This window comes from Nuphar pumila, unplaced genomic scaffold (assembly GCF_984573655.1).
Source record: "Nuphar pumila unplaced genomic scaffold, dmNupPumi1.hap1.1 HAP1_SCAFFOLD_399, whole genome shotgun sequence".
Classification (NCBI taxonomy): domain Eukaryota; kingdom Viridiplantae; phylum Streptophyta; class Magnoliopsida; order Nymphaeales; family Nymphaeaceae; genus Nuphar; species Nuphar pumila.
The window spans coordinates 19,025-39,246 of record NW_028323327.1 but is presented as its reverse complement, the minus strand read 5'-3'; the positions used below and the strand labels follow the sequence as shown (position 1 = coordinate 39,246).

General features: G+C 53.4%; 1 protein-coding gene and 1 pseudogene across 1 annotated transcript; one reads left to right on the top strand and one right to left on the bottom strand.

Moving 5' to 3' along the window:
- The first annotated feature begins 782 nt into the window (after positions 1 to 782).
- On the top strand, positions 783 to 4,535 carry LOC149810292 (NADP-dependent glyceraldehyde-3-phosphate dehydrogenase-like; annotated as a pseudogene).
- Positions 4,536 to 6,102: 1,567 nt separating this feature from the next.
- On the bottom strand, positions 6,103 to 11,208 carry LOC149810291 (chlorophyll synthase, chloroplastic-like). Its single transcript, XM_089994308.1, has 6 exons — positions 10,638 to 11,208; positions 10,286 to 10,442; positions 8,921 to 9,207; positions 8,265 to 8,529; positions 6,945 to 7,383; positions 6,103 to 6,240 (listed from the first exon to the last, which is right to left on the bottom strand). Exons 1-6 carry the CDS (start codon positions 11,206 to 11,208, stop codon positions 6,103 to 6,105), a joined length of 1,857 nt encoding a protein of 618 aa, XP_089850434.1.
- Between the last annotated feature and the right edge of the window lie 9,014 nt (positions 11,209 to 20,222).

Genomic DNA, 20,222 nt, shown 5'->3' with positions numbered 1-20,222 from the left:
ACCCACAGGACGATACTTCGGATTGTCTTTCATCAAGTCTAGAAGCAATTCCTCATGATGCTCGTGCCAGTTTGGACCAGACGGAGCCATACTGACACTTCTTTCTCAATAATACACGGAAATGAATCGCGCGACCGCCTTTATACAGATCAAAACAAATATAAGTCGACTACGGGAAAATTATCGTATGTTTTTCAAGTGTTGAACGCTGTGGTGCGCTAGCAGCGTTACGGACAGGGTTGGGCGTTTGGAACACCCGTGGGAATATCGTGTTCGAAATGGCTGTCTAATTTGACCCCCCCCCCAGAGGGATTCATTCCTGGCACCGATATCGCGTTCGGAATGGCGTTCAGTATGGTGCATCGTCACGCTTGGATAGCTGAATCCTGACGTCATTGTCGAATATCGTGTCCATTATGGCGGTCAGTATCGCTCTTAAAAACGCTCCATGAGAAACGCTCCATGAGAAACGCTCCATGCTGCTACGCTATTCATTCTGACGAAGCTAGTCACTACCGTAGCTAGCTAGAAACCTCAGATAGGCGGGATGGGCATCACGTGACAAACCCAAAAGCCGTCTCTCCAATCGCGACCGGGCTGCGCTTATGGATAGCTCCCGACGTTGTTTGACACTTTAACTGATTTGTTCATTCCTTACAAGTACAAACACCGGTTGACGTCAAATCTGCAGGGTGGTCCACCTCTGTTGTCCTCTTTGTAGTCAGGGTATGCGAGTGTGCATGCCCCAAATCGCACGAAGTGGTGCACGGTCTATTGCAAGCATGGCGTCCTCCTTTTTCCAAGAGCTGATTGCAGAGGGTGGGGCATACAAGTACTATTGTGATGGGGAGTGGAAGGTATCCACGTCAGGAAATGTGGTATCGATCAAAAACCCTCAATCAGACGAAGTTGCGTTCACCGTCCAGGCATGCACAAAGGAAGAGGTTGACCAAGCCTACACAAGCGCGCAGGTTGCGCAACGCGAATGGGCCAAGACGCCTTTGTGGAAACGGGCCGACTATATCACCCGTGCTGCTCAGCAGTTGCGCGAAAATGCAGACCCTATAGCCTCATCCATTTTGACCGAAGTGTGCAAGCCAGCGAAGGACTCGCTGACGGAAGTCATCCGGTCCGCGGACCTGATGATATACGTCGCAGAAGAAGGGGCTCGATTTCTTGGGGAAGGACAGCTTCTGAACTCGGACTCGTTCCCCGGTCACTCCAGGAACAAACTTTGCCTCGTCAGCAAGGTTCCGCTAGGGTAGTCCTCTGCATCCCTCCTTTCAATTACCCCGTCAACCTGGCTGTCTCTAAGCTGGCACCAGCACTCATGGCAGGGAACGCTTGCATCCTCAAGCCACCAACACAAGGGGCTGTGTCAGGGCTCCACATGGTTCAGGCCTTCCACAAAGCTGGCCTGCCCCCGGGTCTGCTACAATGCATCACTGGAGAAGGACGAGTCATCGGAGACCACCTCACAACGCATCCGAAGGCAAACTGCATTTCATTCACCGGAGGCGACGTCGGTACGTCTCCAGCAATGCCCACGCGGGCTGCAGTGTCGCATTCACGCCGTGTACAACAGTATGTTATTTCTACTTCGTTGGAGAACTTATTTGATGTACACGGTGAGCGAGTATGGGCGGATTCAGCGTCAGTCATGTGGCGCGAGTGTTCCTCAGACCGCGCATTCCGCCTGACCCAGCATGTGTTGTGATTCTGGCAGCAACGTCCAAAAGTGCTACAGAAATGCCACCGCCGTCTTTGTTGATGTATCTTTTTATAACACTACCGCATCCACGAGGAGTCCTCGTCGAGGACATCGGCAACGCCAAGAACTACTTGGGTCTCTCGGAGCTAAAATGCAGGCTGTTGTGTACACATACTCAAATAATTAATGGTGGCTTGCAGGTATTGAGATCAGCAAGAAAGCAGGCATGGTACCCCTACAAATGGAGCTCGGAGGCAAGGATGTGTGCATAGTGTGTGCGGATGCGGATCTCGACCTTGCAGCAAGCAGCATTGTCAAGGGGGGCCTCAGCTACCAGGGCCAGCGCTGCACAGCGGTCAAAGTTGTCCTGGTGGACAAGACCGTTGCGGACACTCTTGTCGCCAAGGTGGCTGCCCTTGTGAGCAAGCTCGTGGTGGGGCGCCCCGAGGACAACGCCGATATCTGCGCTGTCATCAGCAAGAGCTCGGCTGACTGGATCGAGAAACTTGTCACGGGTGCGTCTCTGGGATTCATATTGCTGTATCCAGCTCTGAGTGAATGGCTTTTGGCCCTCAGATGTTACATGGCCAGATGTTACATGCCCAGATCAAAACACAAAATCTGAGGCAAACACTACACAGGAAAAGACTACGGCCTGTCAGGTGACCGAGCACGTGCAAAAGCAGGTGAGTCTGAGATAGCTCACTATTGCAGGTTTCATGTAATGTGAACTGAACGCCCTAGTACACAGCACGAACGCCTTGATGAGAGCGGGACATTACCTGGGAGGGGGGTATCGCGGTGACTGGGACCAAGGGCTCTCATTTACCAGCCTTGCCCACATTATGTTGGTGATGTAACTCTCTATGGCGCACCGCATCCACATTGGCAACTCCAAGCGCCACTCAGGACTCAGGACGTTCCCAGAATATGTTCGCTGAATGGTCCCAGATGCGGTTCATGCTATCAGTCAATGAGAATGAATAGTTGCCCGAATGCAGATGTGATGTGCAGCGGTATGTATGCTGCCGTTTAAGCAAGTCGCTTGCGAGTTGTGGACTTATCTAAGTCAGTTGCACACAAGTGCGATAGATCATATCATCCAAACTCATTTTTCGGCGTGTCTTCTATCTGCAACAGCCCCAGCTGATTGATATTCTCGTGTAACACATGTCATCTCACGTAGGTAACCACCAGCACCCTATGCATGGCATGCATTTGTCTTGCCTGGGTACGCACTGCATGCATTCGTCATGACAGGCCATGCATAGCTGCCGAACCACACATGCGGTAACAGCTTGGCTGCAGCTGTTGCCTTGTTAGGTCTCGAATAGATCTCAACATTTTCGCGCCTTTTGGAGAGATGCATTGTAGCGGTGTCGGAGCAACTGTCCGAGTCAACAGAATTCTCTACACTTCCGCTCTTGCTTCTGCAAAGTCAGTAGCTGCTCCACCGGAACCCTGTCCCATCGTCGCTGCACATCATTACAGCATTCTGGGCAAAACACACACTTTCGCACACAGTGGGGTGGGTGAGCTTTGCAATGGGCCTGCACCCGTATGCAAATATGTTAGCATCTCCGCTACAATTTTGATTTCTCGCTCCGACATTCATGTATGCAAAAATGGCAAGAAGTGATAAGGAAAGTACGCGTGCAGATGCAAAGGTCCAGGGCGCTGTCTTTCTGGGGGAGTGGAAGCGTGACGGGAATCTCATTCATCCGTTGGTCATCGACCACATCACCCCCAAAATGCTGCTGGCGTTTGAGGAGCAGTTTGGGCCCGTGGTGCCCATCATGCGCATCAACACCGTCGAAGAAGCTATCACTCACTGCAACGACAACCGATTTGCGCTCCAAGGATGCGTCTTCACCAACGACATCAACGAGGCAATTCGCATCAGCGATGCCATGATGACTGGAACAGTTCAGGTACCCTTTCTCCCCTTCTTGCAGCAACGTGGGGAATGTCATCGTTCTTGCCCACGCTCATGTTTGTGCACGCATTCAGGACCCATGGATGCTTTGATTCGACATGAGAGCATGCCCCTCTTCCATGCGCGCTCATAGCTTGATCGAAACAACAATGATGCACAGGAGTGTTGCTTCGTTGCTCGTTTGTCATCTCGTTCCCTTTTATCAGACGAGGGATTTGCATCGAAACTGATAAACAACCAATTGCCCATGTGGATGCGCAAAAGATTAGGGCTGTGCAAAAGCACAGTCGACCCATTTGTTGGATCAGGACCTACACGATAAAATAGCAAAATCAGCATTTCTGGTATCAGACATAGGCTTTTGTACAGGCTTCCGCAAAGGATACATCAACATCAGCATCAACGTGTTGAGATAGTGCATGTATGTGAAACCAAGTGCTTGGTACTGGTCGACCGTCGCACGTTGTCTAATGATGTCTGATGACGCAACTGTGGATGCCGACCCATCGTTATTTAACGTTATTTAACCGCAGTGTAATGAGTGCTATTGCAAGCTTGTGCAGTTGCTGAGCGCCTGATCGCAACCTTGTTTCTTGGGCTTGCAAGCCTGTCTTTCTGCTTTGCCTGATTTCTTGTTAGCTGAACTTGTAGCTTTACTGGTACTTGTTGTTTGCTTCCCTGGCCCAAGTTGTCTTGCGGAGCATGATTGAATTGTTTCGTGTCATGCAGATCAATGGGCCACCTGCTCGCGGCCCAGACCACTTCCCCTTCCAGGGCTTTAGGGATTCAGGCATTGGGTCGCAAGGCATCAAGAACTCTCTCGCCCTTATGTGCAAGACAAAGTCAACCGTCATCAACTTGCCAAAACCTTCGCACACCGTAGGCTAGAAGCGTGACACCTTTTCTTGGTTTCTCTATCCTACGTAAACATGAAAATCTGACCTGCTTCTACTATGTACAGTTTGCGGTGAGTCCAAAAGTGTGATGTTGGCCGCCAAGTTGATGGTATGGTGTGTCCTGATCATCCAACCCGTGAATCTGGCCAGTATCGTGCATATATGTGTTACAACGAAGCGGGAAAGCAAAGCAGAAATAAACTGCGGACGACTCAATTCAAGAACACACGAAAGAAAGTAAAACCAAACACACAGGAAAACAAAGAAAGAAAGAAAAGGACAATCAAAACAGCCAGCCGACAAGACTAAGGGAGAGCAAAGCAGGAGCGCTACAACACGACACACCAACCCCTCTACTCCTCACCTGCCTCATCAACCGGCAGCTCACAACCCGGCATGAACTGCGGCCCACATTCTGTGCAAAACAAAACATGGACCGGTAATACATCTTCCCGTTGCCACGGCACAAAGCACAGCTGAGTTCTTGCCGGAACGAGCGCACAAATGCTGCCTTCGAAACACCTCCACTTGCAGCCGCCACATCGCCTAGGTCCGACAAGAAACGCGAAGCCTCTCGCCCAAGGCGCCCGAACGACTCAACTGCAAGCGGTATGAAATCGTAGCCGACGTCTTGACCAAGTGACTTAAACTGACGTCTCTTTTGCCTGCTCCGCCCGCAACACGGCAAAACCCGCATCACGAGCCGCGCCACGAACGTAGGAAGCTGCGGTAGGATGCGTAACCACGCAATCCCAGACGACGATGCGGCCCTCCGGCATAACAGCCAGAATGTCGCCACGCCGCAGACCAGCAGCGCCATTGCAGTGGCCATGAGCGACCAGACTGCTGTATGCTGGTTCCGCACTGGAAGCGCAACCAGCACGACGGATGGCCCGACGCCAGGCAGAAGCCCAGATATCGTGGCGTAACGTTGCCATCCCAGCAGTTTGATTGCAGACCATCGCATGATCTGGCTTCCCCGCATCTCCAGCTCCACATAGACAAGGCGGAGCTGCTACCCGAACAGGCACCCCGAGACCTAGAAGGTGGCGTCCAGCTGAGACAAAATCCTCATTGCTAAGACGCGTAGTGGCAGCACCAGGCAGCGCAGTGATCCACGCCGCGGAAGGACCAGTCGCAGCACTAAGGAGACGAGCCGCATCCCGTCTACCCGCGTCGGTGGCCACATTAAACGAGGATCGGAAGTCGCGAGCAGCGCGATCGCCAATAACTTGCGACACAACGTGCTGCACACCTGCCAACAATTCGGCCACCAAAGCGTCTGTGATGTCGCGAGAAGACTGCTCCCAACCACAGTCTGAAGCAACGCTGTCATAAACGCGTTGCCAAGCAGAGATCAGAGGAGCCCGCGCTACCCCAGTAAAGGGCATGCAAGCCGCCACACCTCCTGCCATGGCAGTTTGCGCATATATGCCTTGCTACTGGGGCATGTTTCGTTTACAGGGCACACCAACATCGCATCCCAAACTAGCAGTACATAGAAACCAAGCTCTGAACAGGTGAAAGGATACAAAGGAGGCTTGACAAGCACTCGTCATCTACAGGGCTGCGTTAGTGCTACCAATTGCAAGTGCAGTTGTCAACAAGCCAAATACAAGGAAGGGTTGTGCGGCTGCTTGGTACTTGACATCGTTGGCGATAGGATCTGGTAGGAAGTACTTGACTTGAGCAAAGATCTGCAGGCAACACAATTGAGATCACGTTTGCACGTGGGTTGCAATGCACAACACTGCAGGTGGCCGTGCTGTGTGGGGGACATGCAGTCACAAGCGTCAGCTTGGAGCAGGGCAAATGTATGTTGAGTTGCTTGTTGGCATGGTGAATCACAGATGTGCATGGATGTCTCAGCAGATATCTCAAAAGGAGATAGCACCTTGAGCAGACAAGCTTTTCAGGTACAGCCGGACTCTTGCACGCAGGCCTTCGTCACCATCATGCGTGGGTTTACATACAACCAACACACAAAATGTCTTTGCATACTTGAATTTGGAGCCTCAACACAACACTGGTTTCCATGTGGGTGCGGTAGTGTTGTAGAAAAATACATCATCATCATGCAGGATTGCGGGCTGCCTCAAAGCCAGCAACTCCCAAAAAGGACCAGGTTGTGCCATCCCTTTCATGCGTCACCTGTTAAGCTCTCATTTGTGACACCTCAACCTTTTGGTTTCCATGACAAGCGCGACAAAGCAGCACCGCTTCATCTGCCGTGTGAAGAATTTTCATATCTGTTAGAGGTAGCACCAAATGCAAATACATGCATTGGCTGTCATTCATGCAGCTGTCCGGCAGTCTGCACATGCATTGTTGTTCACTGCAAATTCACTGCAGCATCGATTTGCACCGGATTGGAAGCATCAAGGAGAGGGTGCGGACTCACCTGAGGCAGGATCAAGCAGAAGAGGACTGTGCCGTAAACAGGCTTGTCCAGGCCCCAAACCAAGTAAGCGGCGACGGCAAGCTGAGTCACATCGATAGATGCAGCACAGATGTACTTGGCTGTATCCACTCCAAACGCAACGGGCAGTGAGTTGAGCCCCATTGCACGGTCCCCCTCAATCGACTTGAAGTCATTGACGATAGCGATGCCAAGGCCGGCGATGGAGTATAGGACGGTGAGAACGCAGACATCAAAGCTGAGCTCGCCGAAGAGCGCCTGGCCGGCCCACCATGGGAGCGCGATGTAGGACGACCCTAGGGCGTAATTGCCCAGCCAACCCTCCTGCTTCAGCTTCAGTGGGGGCGCTGAGTAGATGTAGGATACGATCGAGCCACCCACCGCCAGAAGCACCATGATGGGGAACTCGTGGCCTGACCACCTGCATCACAGGCTCGTGATGATGATGAACCTGTTTACAGCGCTACCGCATCCACATGGACATTGGCAACTCCAAGCGACACTTGAGCGCCCCGCGTCGGCAAGGAGCTGATGATAATGATGTATTGTCAGCACCGGCCTATGTAGGGGCAATGCTATCATGTAACGGCGTTCTCTTCAAGTTTCAGCTCGCGCGAGCGGCCGCTCATTTATGACAGCATTGCTTGTTCCGACCGCTGACGTTCAATGAGCTGTATCGTTTCGAAGGTGCTCTCCTTCGTCACTTGTTGACATTTTCTGCCATTATCCATGTGATGTATTTGTTTGCATCCGAATGAACATTGGCAACTCCAAGTACGAATGCTACGCTCGTCAGCGCACGAGCTTAGGCTGGCGTCGTTGGCAGCAACGTTGTCGACATGGGAAGCAAGTTCATCCTCAGGGACTCATGAAAGAAAAGGACGGGTAGCGTTCTAACTGGTTATGGAGTTCTCACGACACGCAACGCTATGTGCATCAATATCAGTGCTCACTTCCGATGCTCCTTACTCACCAGTGATTGCAATCAGCAGTGACAGACAGACGAGACTCACGCAAGACCAGCCAGATTGCCAGCCAATGCTCACAAACATCCCGTTTCTGGGCCCCTGGACCCGTTCTCAGGTCAACTTCACCTCACACCGTTCTTCCAAATCAGGAACACAGGAACACACGTCAAATGGCGCCTCTTCCAACCATGTACAAGCCGTGAATGAGATCGTTGACAGGCAAGAGCAAATTCAAGGGGCTGCTTGAGTTGCTTGTCAAGCTTTGAGAGAAATATGCTGAAACACAACTAGCCAACACAGGAAATATCCCAGACGTTTCGGCATGGCAACGCACTTGTCGAGGAGAGCTGCAACTCCAATCCCACCGAGCAGCAGCACCCAGATCTGGGCAATGACTTCACCCTCTGATATCCGCCCCGAAGGAATTGGCCGCATCGGCTCATTGATGGCATCGATGTCTCGGTCATACCAATCATTGATGGTCTGAGTGTACCCTGTCAGTAACGGCCCCGACATCACCATGCATGTCAGAAGCTGAGCGATCTGTGTGGGATCATTCCATTGGTAGTGACCACTTGCTGCCGCGCCGCACCCCACACCTGCAGCTCAGTTTGTCATCAGGGTTGTTGTGTGCGTACACTGATCGATCCCAGATCTCCCTATCTGGGGTGAAAGGTGGTCATGACTTCAGCAGCTGGCGCAAGTAGTGCCAGATCGCTGGCATGAAGAACGATGACTCCAGCGTGATACATCACTCGTGACAACATATGAATGTCGCGCCAAATGTTTGGAGACGGACGCTACTGCTGCATGCCACCGAATGCCACGATCAATCACCTGGAGTTTACATGTACAAACCCTACCAACCCCTAACTTGCCTCTTCGTAGCAATCGCAACAGCGCCCGACGTCCAAATGGAAGGATCCAAACAGCCACAATCTCATATCTTTACCAACAACACTGGCGCATCTTGGTTCTCTCGCAACTTACCCCAGATGAGTGGCACCCACGTCACAGGCTTTGTCAATTGCAATCGGATCTTCCAAATGTCCGTCTCCAAGCCACCACCTCGAATACCCAAGAGCTGTCGTGCTGCCGAGTCCTTTTCAGTATCAGTCTGCTGCTGGGCTTGTGCGAATACTAGGCGCCTACCTGCAGCAAACGGGCACGTCATGCTATCCCACGCCAGCACGGCACATGCTGTTCCGTGCGAGCAAATAACTGCAAGCGGAGGTACGATGCCAAATCTAATCTGTTTTTCATAACATACCGACCGCCTGCCATACAGCACACATGCTTGCTCGATGCAAACTGCACCTTACCAGCCGTGTAAACAACAGCCAAGGCACATGGCAGCAAGCATGGTGTTTCCACCGACCATGAAAAGTACCTGACACATGTCGAGGGGCTGCGCGCAAGCTGCCGACCTGTGCTGCGCGAAAGTGGGCGCATCGCCCGTTTGCTGCGAGGGAGTTCATGGTTGAAATAAGCCCAGTGAATTGTGGAACAACAACCAATGCTTTCAGAAGAAATCGATAGCGCTACACTGTGCCATACAATTGCGGACAAAGGTTGGATTCATTCATTCTTATACCTGCAATCTGCACCCTACAATGATAATCTCGTGATGACTCATAGGTATGGACTCCATGGCATGGCCCATGCCCTGCGATGTGATGCCTGTACACTCAGACGCACATGTATTATGGTGATTGTTTTCTGCAGTTGGTTTCCTGCACCTGACAACAGATGGTGCAAGGACCGCCTTTACATCGTAAACGTCATGTGTCCTCCATGGGGTCCACAGCGACAGACTTGGCTGTCAGTGTCCTGTGTCTACGTATATGGCCAGCATCTAAATCTATCAGGATGGAACGACGAAGACAGACCTATAGGTTGGCTTTTTGCCGCTCAGTCAGAGCATATGGGAGGTTTGTGCACAAAAACTATTGGCAGTTTGTATCCACAAAGCAACCTGTTTGCAATATGCTGTCCCCACAAAAGATGTCGAAAATCATTGTATATTCATGTACACTGGTGTCCTGGATCATAAAAAGAATTGAATGAAGGGATTGGGAACAGTGCTTTGTCTCTGCGGACTCAGTGCCGACTCAGCCCACTTGAGGGCCTAGCCCTGCATTTATCAACCAAATGAAATCACAGCAATCTACCAAATAGATAAATAGGAACGTTTGTGCGGATTGTGTCAAGACGTATTTGATGATGCTATGGATGTGCAGCGTTGCACATCCCTGGTGCAGTTACCAGCATGTTGTGTACTCGCCGTTCTGGCAGTAGTTGTTAGTAGGCAGCCGAGGCGATAAGCAGGATTCCTGCATCTGTCATTTGAAATACCGACGCAATCCAGGACCACAGTCACCAAGGCCAGACTGAAAACTTTCAGACTGCCACCAGCTGTGCGGCGCGGTCCATCCAGCAGTGGGGCTGTTGGCTTGACGCTGAACGAAACATGGGCTGGACTGCACTCTTGGATCAGCAGCAGGAATGTAGTCTGCCCATCCAGGATAACTAGAATCAGTTGGCTCCAGTTGATGGAGCGAGTGGCTGTGCGTGTTTTTCAAATCGTGACACAGCTGTGGCTACTCGGTTATCAATCAGCTGCGCAAGCAACACATCAATTCCTGCACGCACGTCACATTATCAGTCGTTTCATGACATTCTGGGAAACCTGCCAATTAATATGAACAGAGCAAGGGCGCCAGGCCATGCTGCCCAGGCATGAAGAGGCTTCTTGCACACACGCAGCGTGTGCAAGTGGTTCTGGAATAACTTGAGTCTCTGTCAGGGTTGCTGGACGCACCAATCGGCTCCGCCACTTCAATTTGGAGGGACGGATAGACACCACGTGCTTCGTCCACTAGCGCAGGTATGTCTGTCTGTATATGCCGCCCTGGAGACAAAAAGTAAGGCGCGACTACTACGTGTGTTGCACCTCGAGCGACACAACATGCGAGCGCATCCAAAATAGATGGCGTAGCTATTTCCATGTGGGCAACCTCAACTAAAGTTCTGCCTGAAGTCTCCGAATACAAGGCTGCAAATTCTTCCAGCATGCTGTTGGACTCCTGTCGCCTGCTTCCGTGGTCGACGATAACTACGCCAAGGACCCCCTGTGTTCCTGATACAATGCTCCCGTCACCCACTGTATCCTCATAATATGTATCTGACATCCGTGGCAGCGCGTTGACACGCAAAGCCTGTGCTGGAGCTGAAAACAAGGAACCTCGAGGATCCATTCGTTGCCATGCAAGTACCATGGGCGCACGAGTATGCTGCTTTGACAACAGATGTGCTCGATATGTACTAATCATGGTTATATGGATTCGCCTCAGCAAGTAACTGCAACGGAGGTTGTAATGCACCTTGCAAATTATCCTTGTAAAGTGCTGTGACTGACGTTCCTAGAAATTGCCTGAGCTGTCATCCACTCTGGGCAAATGTAATCGCGAGCAGGTGGCCAGCCAGGTCCTGGTCCAGGGCCTGGGTGTTACTCGGTTATCAGGGTTTGGGAAGCCCAGTCACCAGTCATCGGAAGGGTTTCAATTCACAAATAACAACACGTCGAGTGAGCTCTGAATATGTTTGAAGGACCCTGGGCGTAACCGTAGCTCAGCCTGATTGTTTGGTCCCAGTTAGTGGAAGCGTTCATGGCATTAAATGTCCAGAACGGGACATTCACATAACACAAGGCTTGACGACCAAAATTCCAAAGCGTCAACATCGCAGTGAAACCTCATGTCGCATGCAAGATGGACATACTCAAACAGGACATTACAAGCGCACTTCTGGCAGTGTCGCGACATGTGGACGCAACCCTCACGTTGCAAGTCGTTGCAACCTGCAACCTGCTGGGTTTCGAAGCATGACACGTCAAACGGTTGGCATGAAGAGAAGGCGCTGCCGCATGGCCACTGCAATTGCACACAGACGCCCAAAAGCGATCTGCAACGGGACACCTCGATTGGCCTCAAAATGGTTACAATGGGGCCGAGCGCAGTCCATGTGGTGTCATTGAATTGGCCTGGGTTGTTGGGACTAAGAAGAGCGCCTCACTCAGCATCTTCCCAACCTTCTATGCGGCAAGTGTGCCGAGAGAGACGTGCTTAGTTGTCCACACCGTCCCTGTCCATCTCTGAACAGTCCGATGAACAAGAATGAAATGCCATGGATGGAGAAGGTTCCCATCAATAGATTACAAAAGCTCGCCAGGAGGGCTCGGTGCGTAAGGGGTCGATCCAGTGCTGCCAACGTACGCAGCAGGCGGGGGAGGAGATGGCGTCTCGCATGTAGCATCGCAAAGCTCTTTCAGCTGGCTGTGAGGAACCCCCTCAACATTGTAGTTGTCGAAGAAGTGTGTGGAGTGGTCGGCCTGTGGGCACTCCAGAGATAGGGTCGAGTTCGTGTACACCGCAAACTCACACGCGCCTTCGTTGTGCAAAGACTTCGCACAGGACCACTTGAGCATGTCCACGCACGAAATGGCAGAGCACGAGGAGCAGTCCAAGCCATGCCTGGGGCTGCGCAAAAGTGCGATGACGGCGACAATGTACACAAGGAGCACGCATAAACTCAGCACCAGCTGCCAAACCATGATGGAGCGCTCCGTAATGCTGCGGGACACCTGCATCAAGGGCTCTGAGTCATCAATGCGGACCTTATAGATAAGTGAGGCTCATGCTCACTATGAGCATGTGAAAGTTCGCAGTTGAAATCACTTGGGGTAGCATGTGTATGGTCAAATGATATCAGTTGGGACGATAGCATCCGCACTTATTTGTAAACACCTCTTTCATTATTTCTCTTCTTACATCTGTACGTACCTACACATCTTTACATGTGCATCATCGGCAGAACTTACCAATCTCAGGCCATAACAGAGCTGTCTGAGTGCTGCACATATCGGCGTGAGGTTCGACCATGGCATTGAGCTGAACTGTTGATGTAATGACGCAAGAGTCAAAGCGGGTGAGTAACCCCTACAAGGCCACCACATACAGAACGCGCAGACGGCAACGCACCGCATTGAAGCTAGGCAGCAGGTACGCTTGCGCGCACAGGCCCCCAAGGATGCAGCCAGCAAGGGTGGCCCAGGTGTCTGCAAACGGCGCTAGGCACAGGAGGATGTGCACCCCGATGCACAACAACAACACACCCATGGTGGCATATCGCCGCCGCATCGCTCTACCCCACGTGATGATGCCAACCATGGCCACGCCCATCGCCGCTGCTGGAATTGCGGAGGACACCACGTGAACGGTCTCTTCGACGGCGACCGACGAGACAAGGGAGCCACCAAAGCCGCCGACGAGCAAGCAGGCACCATACATCCAGAGCGGGATGCCAAAATGCGCATTGATGTACGACCACAGGGCAAGCGACGCGCTGTTCAGGATGAGCTGAGTCACCCCAGCGGAGAGCAGCGGAGACACAAACAGCCGCCACCACTCCCCGTCACGTGTGATGCACGGACTGCAGGTTCCCCAGGACTTGAGCATTGCCGCAGCCGGCACGCCGATCCAAGGGTTGTTGCTAATGCTCGTAAACTTCCAGTCGTTGTTCGACAGCATCCACAGAAACATGGCGAACCAGAGCAGCGAGATGCAGGATGCAGCGCTCCGGAACTGTTTCACACGCTTGGTGGAGTGTGCCAGCTGGGGGGGGGGGGCATTCGATTTTGCTAAACGCACGCCCGTGTGGTCGGCGTGCGCGATCGTGAAGAGGTCCTCGCTCTGCAACTGCTGTGCAAGGCGCTGGTCGGCGAGTTCGATAGCGGTTGGGGTGTAGACGGATCGGCGGGAGTGTGGTGTCGTTGCACGTGGAGGCGCCAATGGAAGGGAGGATCCCAGAGTGCGGGAGGCGTCTCGTCGGTCGTTCAATTGGTTGATGTGATGCTCAACACCCATGGGAAAGTTGGCCGGCCGCAAGTGCCCATCGACGTCCTGCACACACACCGCATATCTCAAGGTTCCTAAGGTTCCTTTCGAAAGTTCTTTGCTCATCAGTGCGTCCGCGCTAGGCACTGCCAGCATCCCTGCCCTTACCTATTGTAGACACAAATTCCCGGCTTTTGTTTTCGCCGCGATAGGTACCCTGCTGACCCAAGAAACCACACAATACTTTGCACAGTTGATGGCATTCATCATGCAATACTCGCCAAAAAAAAAGAGCCTTGCACTGATGTGAGAAGTTCCTCTACTGTGGTAATTCTCAGAAATGTGACAACATACAAACATCTACGCAGCACTGAATCGTACTTCTTTATCAGAATACAGCTTTGCCCAGGCTTGTCAAGCCTTTGGCACAACTCTTGTTTCATCATGTAAGCATGCACGGCAGACAGAACCTGTGGTGTCCACCAGTGTGTGCAGGTCAGTCGACTTGCAGGCCAATGCTCACTGCCTTCCTTCTGTAGACCATCCACCATGTCCGGCAGGTGCGTCATGGGGTGAAGAATATGGCCCTGGCTACCATAGTACGTCCTAGTAATGCTAATCAATCAGACTTGAGTGGACCCGTACGGTGTGCTCACCAGACACTTTTGCGTGCTTCCATGCACATCTGCAATCCTTTGTCACAAATCAAGGGTGGCGAACGGGGTTGCTATTCAGCATTGAGTTGATTAGATGTACACTGGCACTTGCCCTGCATGAGCAGCAAGGACAGCAACCAATAACCTGCCGATCTCACCTCACCACCAATGATTCGCCGGAATGGAAGTTCGACCCCCAGCTTTGCCCCTAAAAATCATGCATTTCCAGGCACCGCGACCCGCAAATTACAGGGTCTTGCGAAACGCTGCTCACCACTACTACTTGCAGACAGTAGTGTCGCTTGTATATCCCCACTTTGCAGAGAGATGAGCACGCACCAGGAGACGTGGGGCGTTCACTGCACACCAAGCCTTGATGTTGTCCCGCAAGCTAACATTGGGGTCCATGGTGACGGGCGACTCCAAAGGCCGCCTTGACGCAAAGCAAATGTTTGGATGCTTGCTCAAGTGGTATTCAATCGCCTGGCGCTCATATGACCGCCCCGACTCGAGCACCACCGGGTCGCGCATCACAATTCCTGACACTGGACACACATAGAACGGGGGCGCAATGTCCGCGTAGACCGTTTCATCATCAATGTCCCCACCCCTGTGCACCACGTTGCCCGATCCAGCAAACACCCCTGATGACTCTGCTGTGACTGGCCCGTAGTCCGAAGCGGTTGGTGGTCCCCCTGTGAGACAAAGCGTCGACACTGTGCTCGTCGTCCGTGTGCTGGTGTTGGCTTCGTAGAGGCTTAAGCCCTTGGCCTGCGGTGCGGTCTGCGAGGGCGAATGATGCAGGGAGAGCTGACGCATTGCAGCACGTGCGAGAGTATGGTCCCCTTTAGAACGGACTAGCAGGTCATTGTATATGTCGTCTCCTCCTGATGTCGCAACATCTCGCGGTATGGAGGCCGACGTCCCATCGCGAGGCGTCAGAACTACGCCTAATTGCTGCAGCGCGTCCAACGCCCTTTCATGGTCGCCGCCGAACTTCTCGACCACATCACGATAAAGTTCGTCATCTGCAGCATGAACGGGCATCAACTACCGTTCGCGGACCTCCCGAGGCCGAACATAAGCAAGCGACTGGCGAGGTTTTTGGTTCAGTGAAAAAGACTCGATGCCCCCAATTCTCGAAGCTCCCAATGATTTCTCTCAGACGACACAGGCACGGGCCGGCATGGCGAGGTTTGAAGTGCGTTTGCAACCCTGACATGTCGCAGTCACGTCGCTTGGTCGCTCACCAGGCTCTACATCCCCTGTCACACCAGCACACGCGGTAGGCAAGGTGGATGATACAGTGCTATTTGAAGTCGGAACGTTCTCGATTGTTGAGTCGTGCCCTGGCCATTGGCCTGGCAAGCAATGACATGGCTGGAGTGTATCAGTGACACTGTAGTTCGACAACCAAGACAATCACTCGCGTTGGTTTGAACAGCATGGCATGCATACATCAATACCTGCCATGCAAGGCATAAAAGAACAATTCTGTACGCTACCGAGGTAACCGACCTGCTTGGTTGGCTGGATGGAGAAAGCCATTGCCAAAGCCATCTGACGTCGCCATTATGGAAACCTTGCTACGCCCAGATCAAAGGGCATTGCAAACTACATCGTAAAGCATCATGTTCAACGGAGAACCGAGAGTGCATCTTGCAATGTATATTGCTCTGTGGGAAGCTACGCACAAGTTGTCGATGAGTAGCTTTGTCGCACACAATGATCTGGTGCCAAAACGCACGGCATGCTCTATCCGGGGTCAATATATCTGCCATCATTTACCCGCAGCTGCAGCACCTGGAGAATCACTGCTACGCGAGAGCCCACAGAAGATGATCAGAATTTCGACTTACCGCAGGCGTGATTCAGCAGCATGTGATTGGCCACAGCTTCAGCTGCAGCATGCGTTGCATTTTCTACATCATCTGGTTATTGGATGTCGGAACTAAGGGCTTTAAACTTAATGGCATGTAGAGGTTGTTGGCAAACTTTCCGCTCATCAGGGAAGTTTGGCGTACGGAACGACGTCGTGGACCCCCATTGTCAGGGTGCACCAACAATAGCGTGTAGCCAACGAGAGGAAATATTTCCAGACATGACGTTGAACGTGCACCTTATCTCTCTCGTGCAAACGATTTCGGTGCACGCCGCACATTTCTCTATCCCCTGAACATCGCCATGGCCGAAGCGTCATCGTTGCTGGGCGCTGTTGTGCGCCTGCTTGCGGACAGTAGTGACGAAAGCAAGTATGATTCCCATGCAACCAGATTCATGCTGCGTTGCGATGTTCACCATGTCTGGCGACTGCCTGCTGTGTCCGGGGGTTGTCAAGCGCCGCTCCTGCAATTCAGAGGGTTGGAATTGAACGTTGAATCTCACCATGTTCTCGTGTTAGTTTCGTCAGACATGTCGGAACTGGGGACCGTATTTACGTCTGCAACGTGAAGCTATCTGATAGGATTTCGGCAACCGGAACTTATTAGCCCGTCTATCATACCGCAATGGGCATCCATCCTAGGATCAAGCATCGGGACGTCAGCCCATTAAACACGCAAGGTGGAGAGCTCGTGGTCTGCCGCGCGCATGAAGCGCCAGGCATGCCTCTGAGTTGTGATGTCGCAACGCTGGCGCACTCATTGTAGAGTGCTTGATCGCTGTTTACTAGTTCGGTAACATGAATCGAATGAGGCGCGGTGCCTTGCAGGTTTGCAGGCTTGCTGCTGGCTACCCGAGTCCTCGCCGACGCCGACGATCACAGCGTGGAGGCCATCTACCATGCGGCAGGCTGCCCTTTCTTCTTAAGGCTCCTTCTGCCTGTGCGGGATCCACGATTCATAGCAACTATCCAGAAAACGGATGTGCTTCATCAGCAAACCGCAGGTGAGCTCCACTGCATGTAGTCGGAAGGAATAGCTACAGACAAACATTGTTGTCTGCGGTAGTTCAAGTCTCCATTGCGTCGTCACCCGGATCCTCACAACTTTTGCCTGTCCGCCAACCCTGATGATGCCATTCTGCAATTGTGTCCGTCCCTGCGTCACTTGTCTTGTAATGACAAAACCACAAAACCTGCCTTGTCGACTGCAAAAAGCTCGAATTGTGCAATGTGCCCCAACCTCTCGATCGTCTGCAGGCGTCGCTGTGGCGTTGGCAGTTGTGGCAGCTCTGACTCAGACACCAACAGTCGCGGAAGACCTCGATTTGCTGGAAGCCCTCCCAGCGCTGTGCAAGATCGTACGATGTCAGTCGCTAGCGGCGGCATGCAGCATAGCAAACATCCCGAAAGATGCGCAGCAAGACGCAGCGGCGGTCGCCGACAGCCTCGATGCTGTCGCGCACATGTGTGCGTATGGCGCCGATGCGACTGAGATTGCGCTCGATTGCAACGCGCTTACAGCAGTCTCCGCCTGGATCTGCTGCCACGCAGCATCCGCAGCACCTGCTGCCCTTGCCAGTGCGGTGCATTGCACGCGCTTTCTCTCCCGTGCAGCGCTGACTCGTGCCGGCAGGCCTTCAGGCGCCGAGAACGACCACCTGCAGATTGTCCACGGCATCAGCGCGCTTGCATTCCTGGTGGGCTACAAACAGCCAGACAAACTAACAGGACCGCACGAAGAAGGTAGCGAGGGGGGGGGGCTCGAACCCCTCAATCCCTTGGAGCCCAGCGCCCCTGGAGCAAGCTCGCTCAAGGTTGCAGTGGAATCGCCAATTGTCCAGAGCGAAACTCCGTGCGTGGGAGCATCGGCAGCCACGATGTCCGGCGTCGACACAAAAGCTGGCCGCTCCACCGAGGCAGCGACCGCTGAAGCGCCCGCAGGCCCGACCCAAGCTCCCGAGGAGTGGCGCACTGTGCAGCTGACTGCTCTCACCGACCTCGCCGCAATGCTGTTCCTCGCCGCGTCGCACCCTGCGTTGGTCGCAGGGTTGCAGGCGCCTCTGACACACTGCACCAGCCAGGCCGCCAAGGACGCCAGCCCCGCAGAGGACCCCAGGCTGCAGCGCGCCCAGCAGCTCTGGCCTGCGCACTTGAGGGCGGGGGTGCAAGTCGTGCTGAGCAGCCGCCTGCCACAAGCTAACACGGCGAGTGCGCTGTCGAGTTTGGACTCCATGGTGAGGATCTTGAGGCCCGTTAGTCTTTTGCACACCCCGCAGCACTCTGTGGCCTCTTGCTCTGACACTCCGGCAACAACAGAGCACACCGTCCTCGCCGTGCTTCTTCCAGTCCTCAAAGTGCAGGTGTACTCTCAACTTCAAGCTGCACTTCCTCGAACGCCGGCTCCAGCAGATGGCCCTGGTGCTGAGCGACCACCATCCACCGCGCGAGCATTCTTGGATGCAGATCCTGTCGACGTGGGCTCATTTGATCCGAGCATCATGTCAGCAGCTTGCATGGCGCTTCTCGAGGCCGTCATGGAGGTCATCATGCTGGCGGACGATGACTCAGCTGGGGGCCTGGACCTTGAAGATTCTGGAGATCACTGGCAGCCTCCGCATGCGCCGAGCAGAGAGTTCATGCCGATCCCGGATGAGCTTGTCTCGCAGGCATTGGAGACGTTGCATGCGTGCGCGGACTGCATGATGGACTTCATTAGCACTGTAGCAGGCGTTGATGAGGACGAGGACGACGAGGAGATTTGTGCTGAGCATGGGCCTGATGGAACGCCGCATGTTCAGCAAGCCACACGTGTGACCCCCCACGCGAGTGCTCAAACGGCGTCGCCCTGCGTGTTGCATGGTGCTCAAGAAAGCAGCAACACGCACTACCTGTTGCTTTTGGTGTGCCACACGCTGGGGCAGTACGTTGAGCTGGGCGCTGCAGTCGGAGACCAGTCCAAGCGTTTATCCCGATTGATTCCTCCGCTGTTTGCAACGATGACCTCCCTCTGCACGACTCCCGCTGCCGACAGCCGGCCTACGCCAACAGAGGCCGACCTGCCGATTGGAACAGGGGTGAGCCAGGTGTCACCGGAGGTGCCAGATGCTGACACCATGCCGTCACAATTGACGAGCCATGCGCTCGATGCGCTTCTTGCGTTTGTTCCTGGCCTCTATCATTACGCTGTCGCTCAATCCGCACACATGGACGCTGACTCACGCCGCGCCTGGCGCGTGTGCGTGCAGATGCCAGAAGTGAAAGTGCCGCTTGTGAGGCTCTTTGGCGGCATGACGTTCAAGCTTGAAGCCAAATGCGGCGAAATCCTCACAAATGCGGCACGCTCGCCCTTTCACATGCTGAGCGATCTCTTAGTAATTAGCCTGCAAAGTCCACAGCCAACAAACGGTTCTTCAGCGATGAAGGGGTTAGGGCCTGCGACATGGCCAAGCGGGCAAACGCAAGCCTGCAATTCGCTGGCGGACTGTGTGCAGCCATCATGTGGCCTCTTTGCTTCCGCAGCGAGGGAGGTTCAGGCTCTGTTCAAAGCGGTTGAGGCGCAATGTGTTGAGGGCAACACAGCCCTGCGGCAGCAACAGCTGGAACTTCTCCGAACCTGTGTGTCAGAGTTCATCCACACCGCCGTCTCGTTGTGCAGCGTGCTTGCTGTTCATGCAGTCCTCTCTTCCAAGGTGCCATCGCTCTCGAATGCGTCTGGTGCAAGCATAGCAGTGGAGGTGTCGCAAGCAGCTGGAGGTGCAGCGCAGACAGCTCGTGTGCTGGAGCTCGTCATGGCTGGCCTGCAAGTGGTTCTGGCGTCAGCACTTTGTCATGCGGGCCTGGTCTTGGATGATGATCTTTGG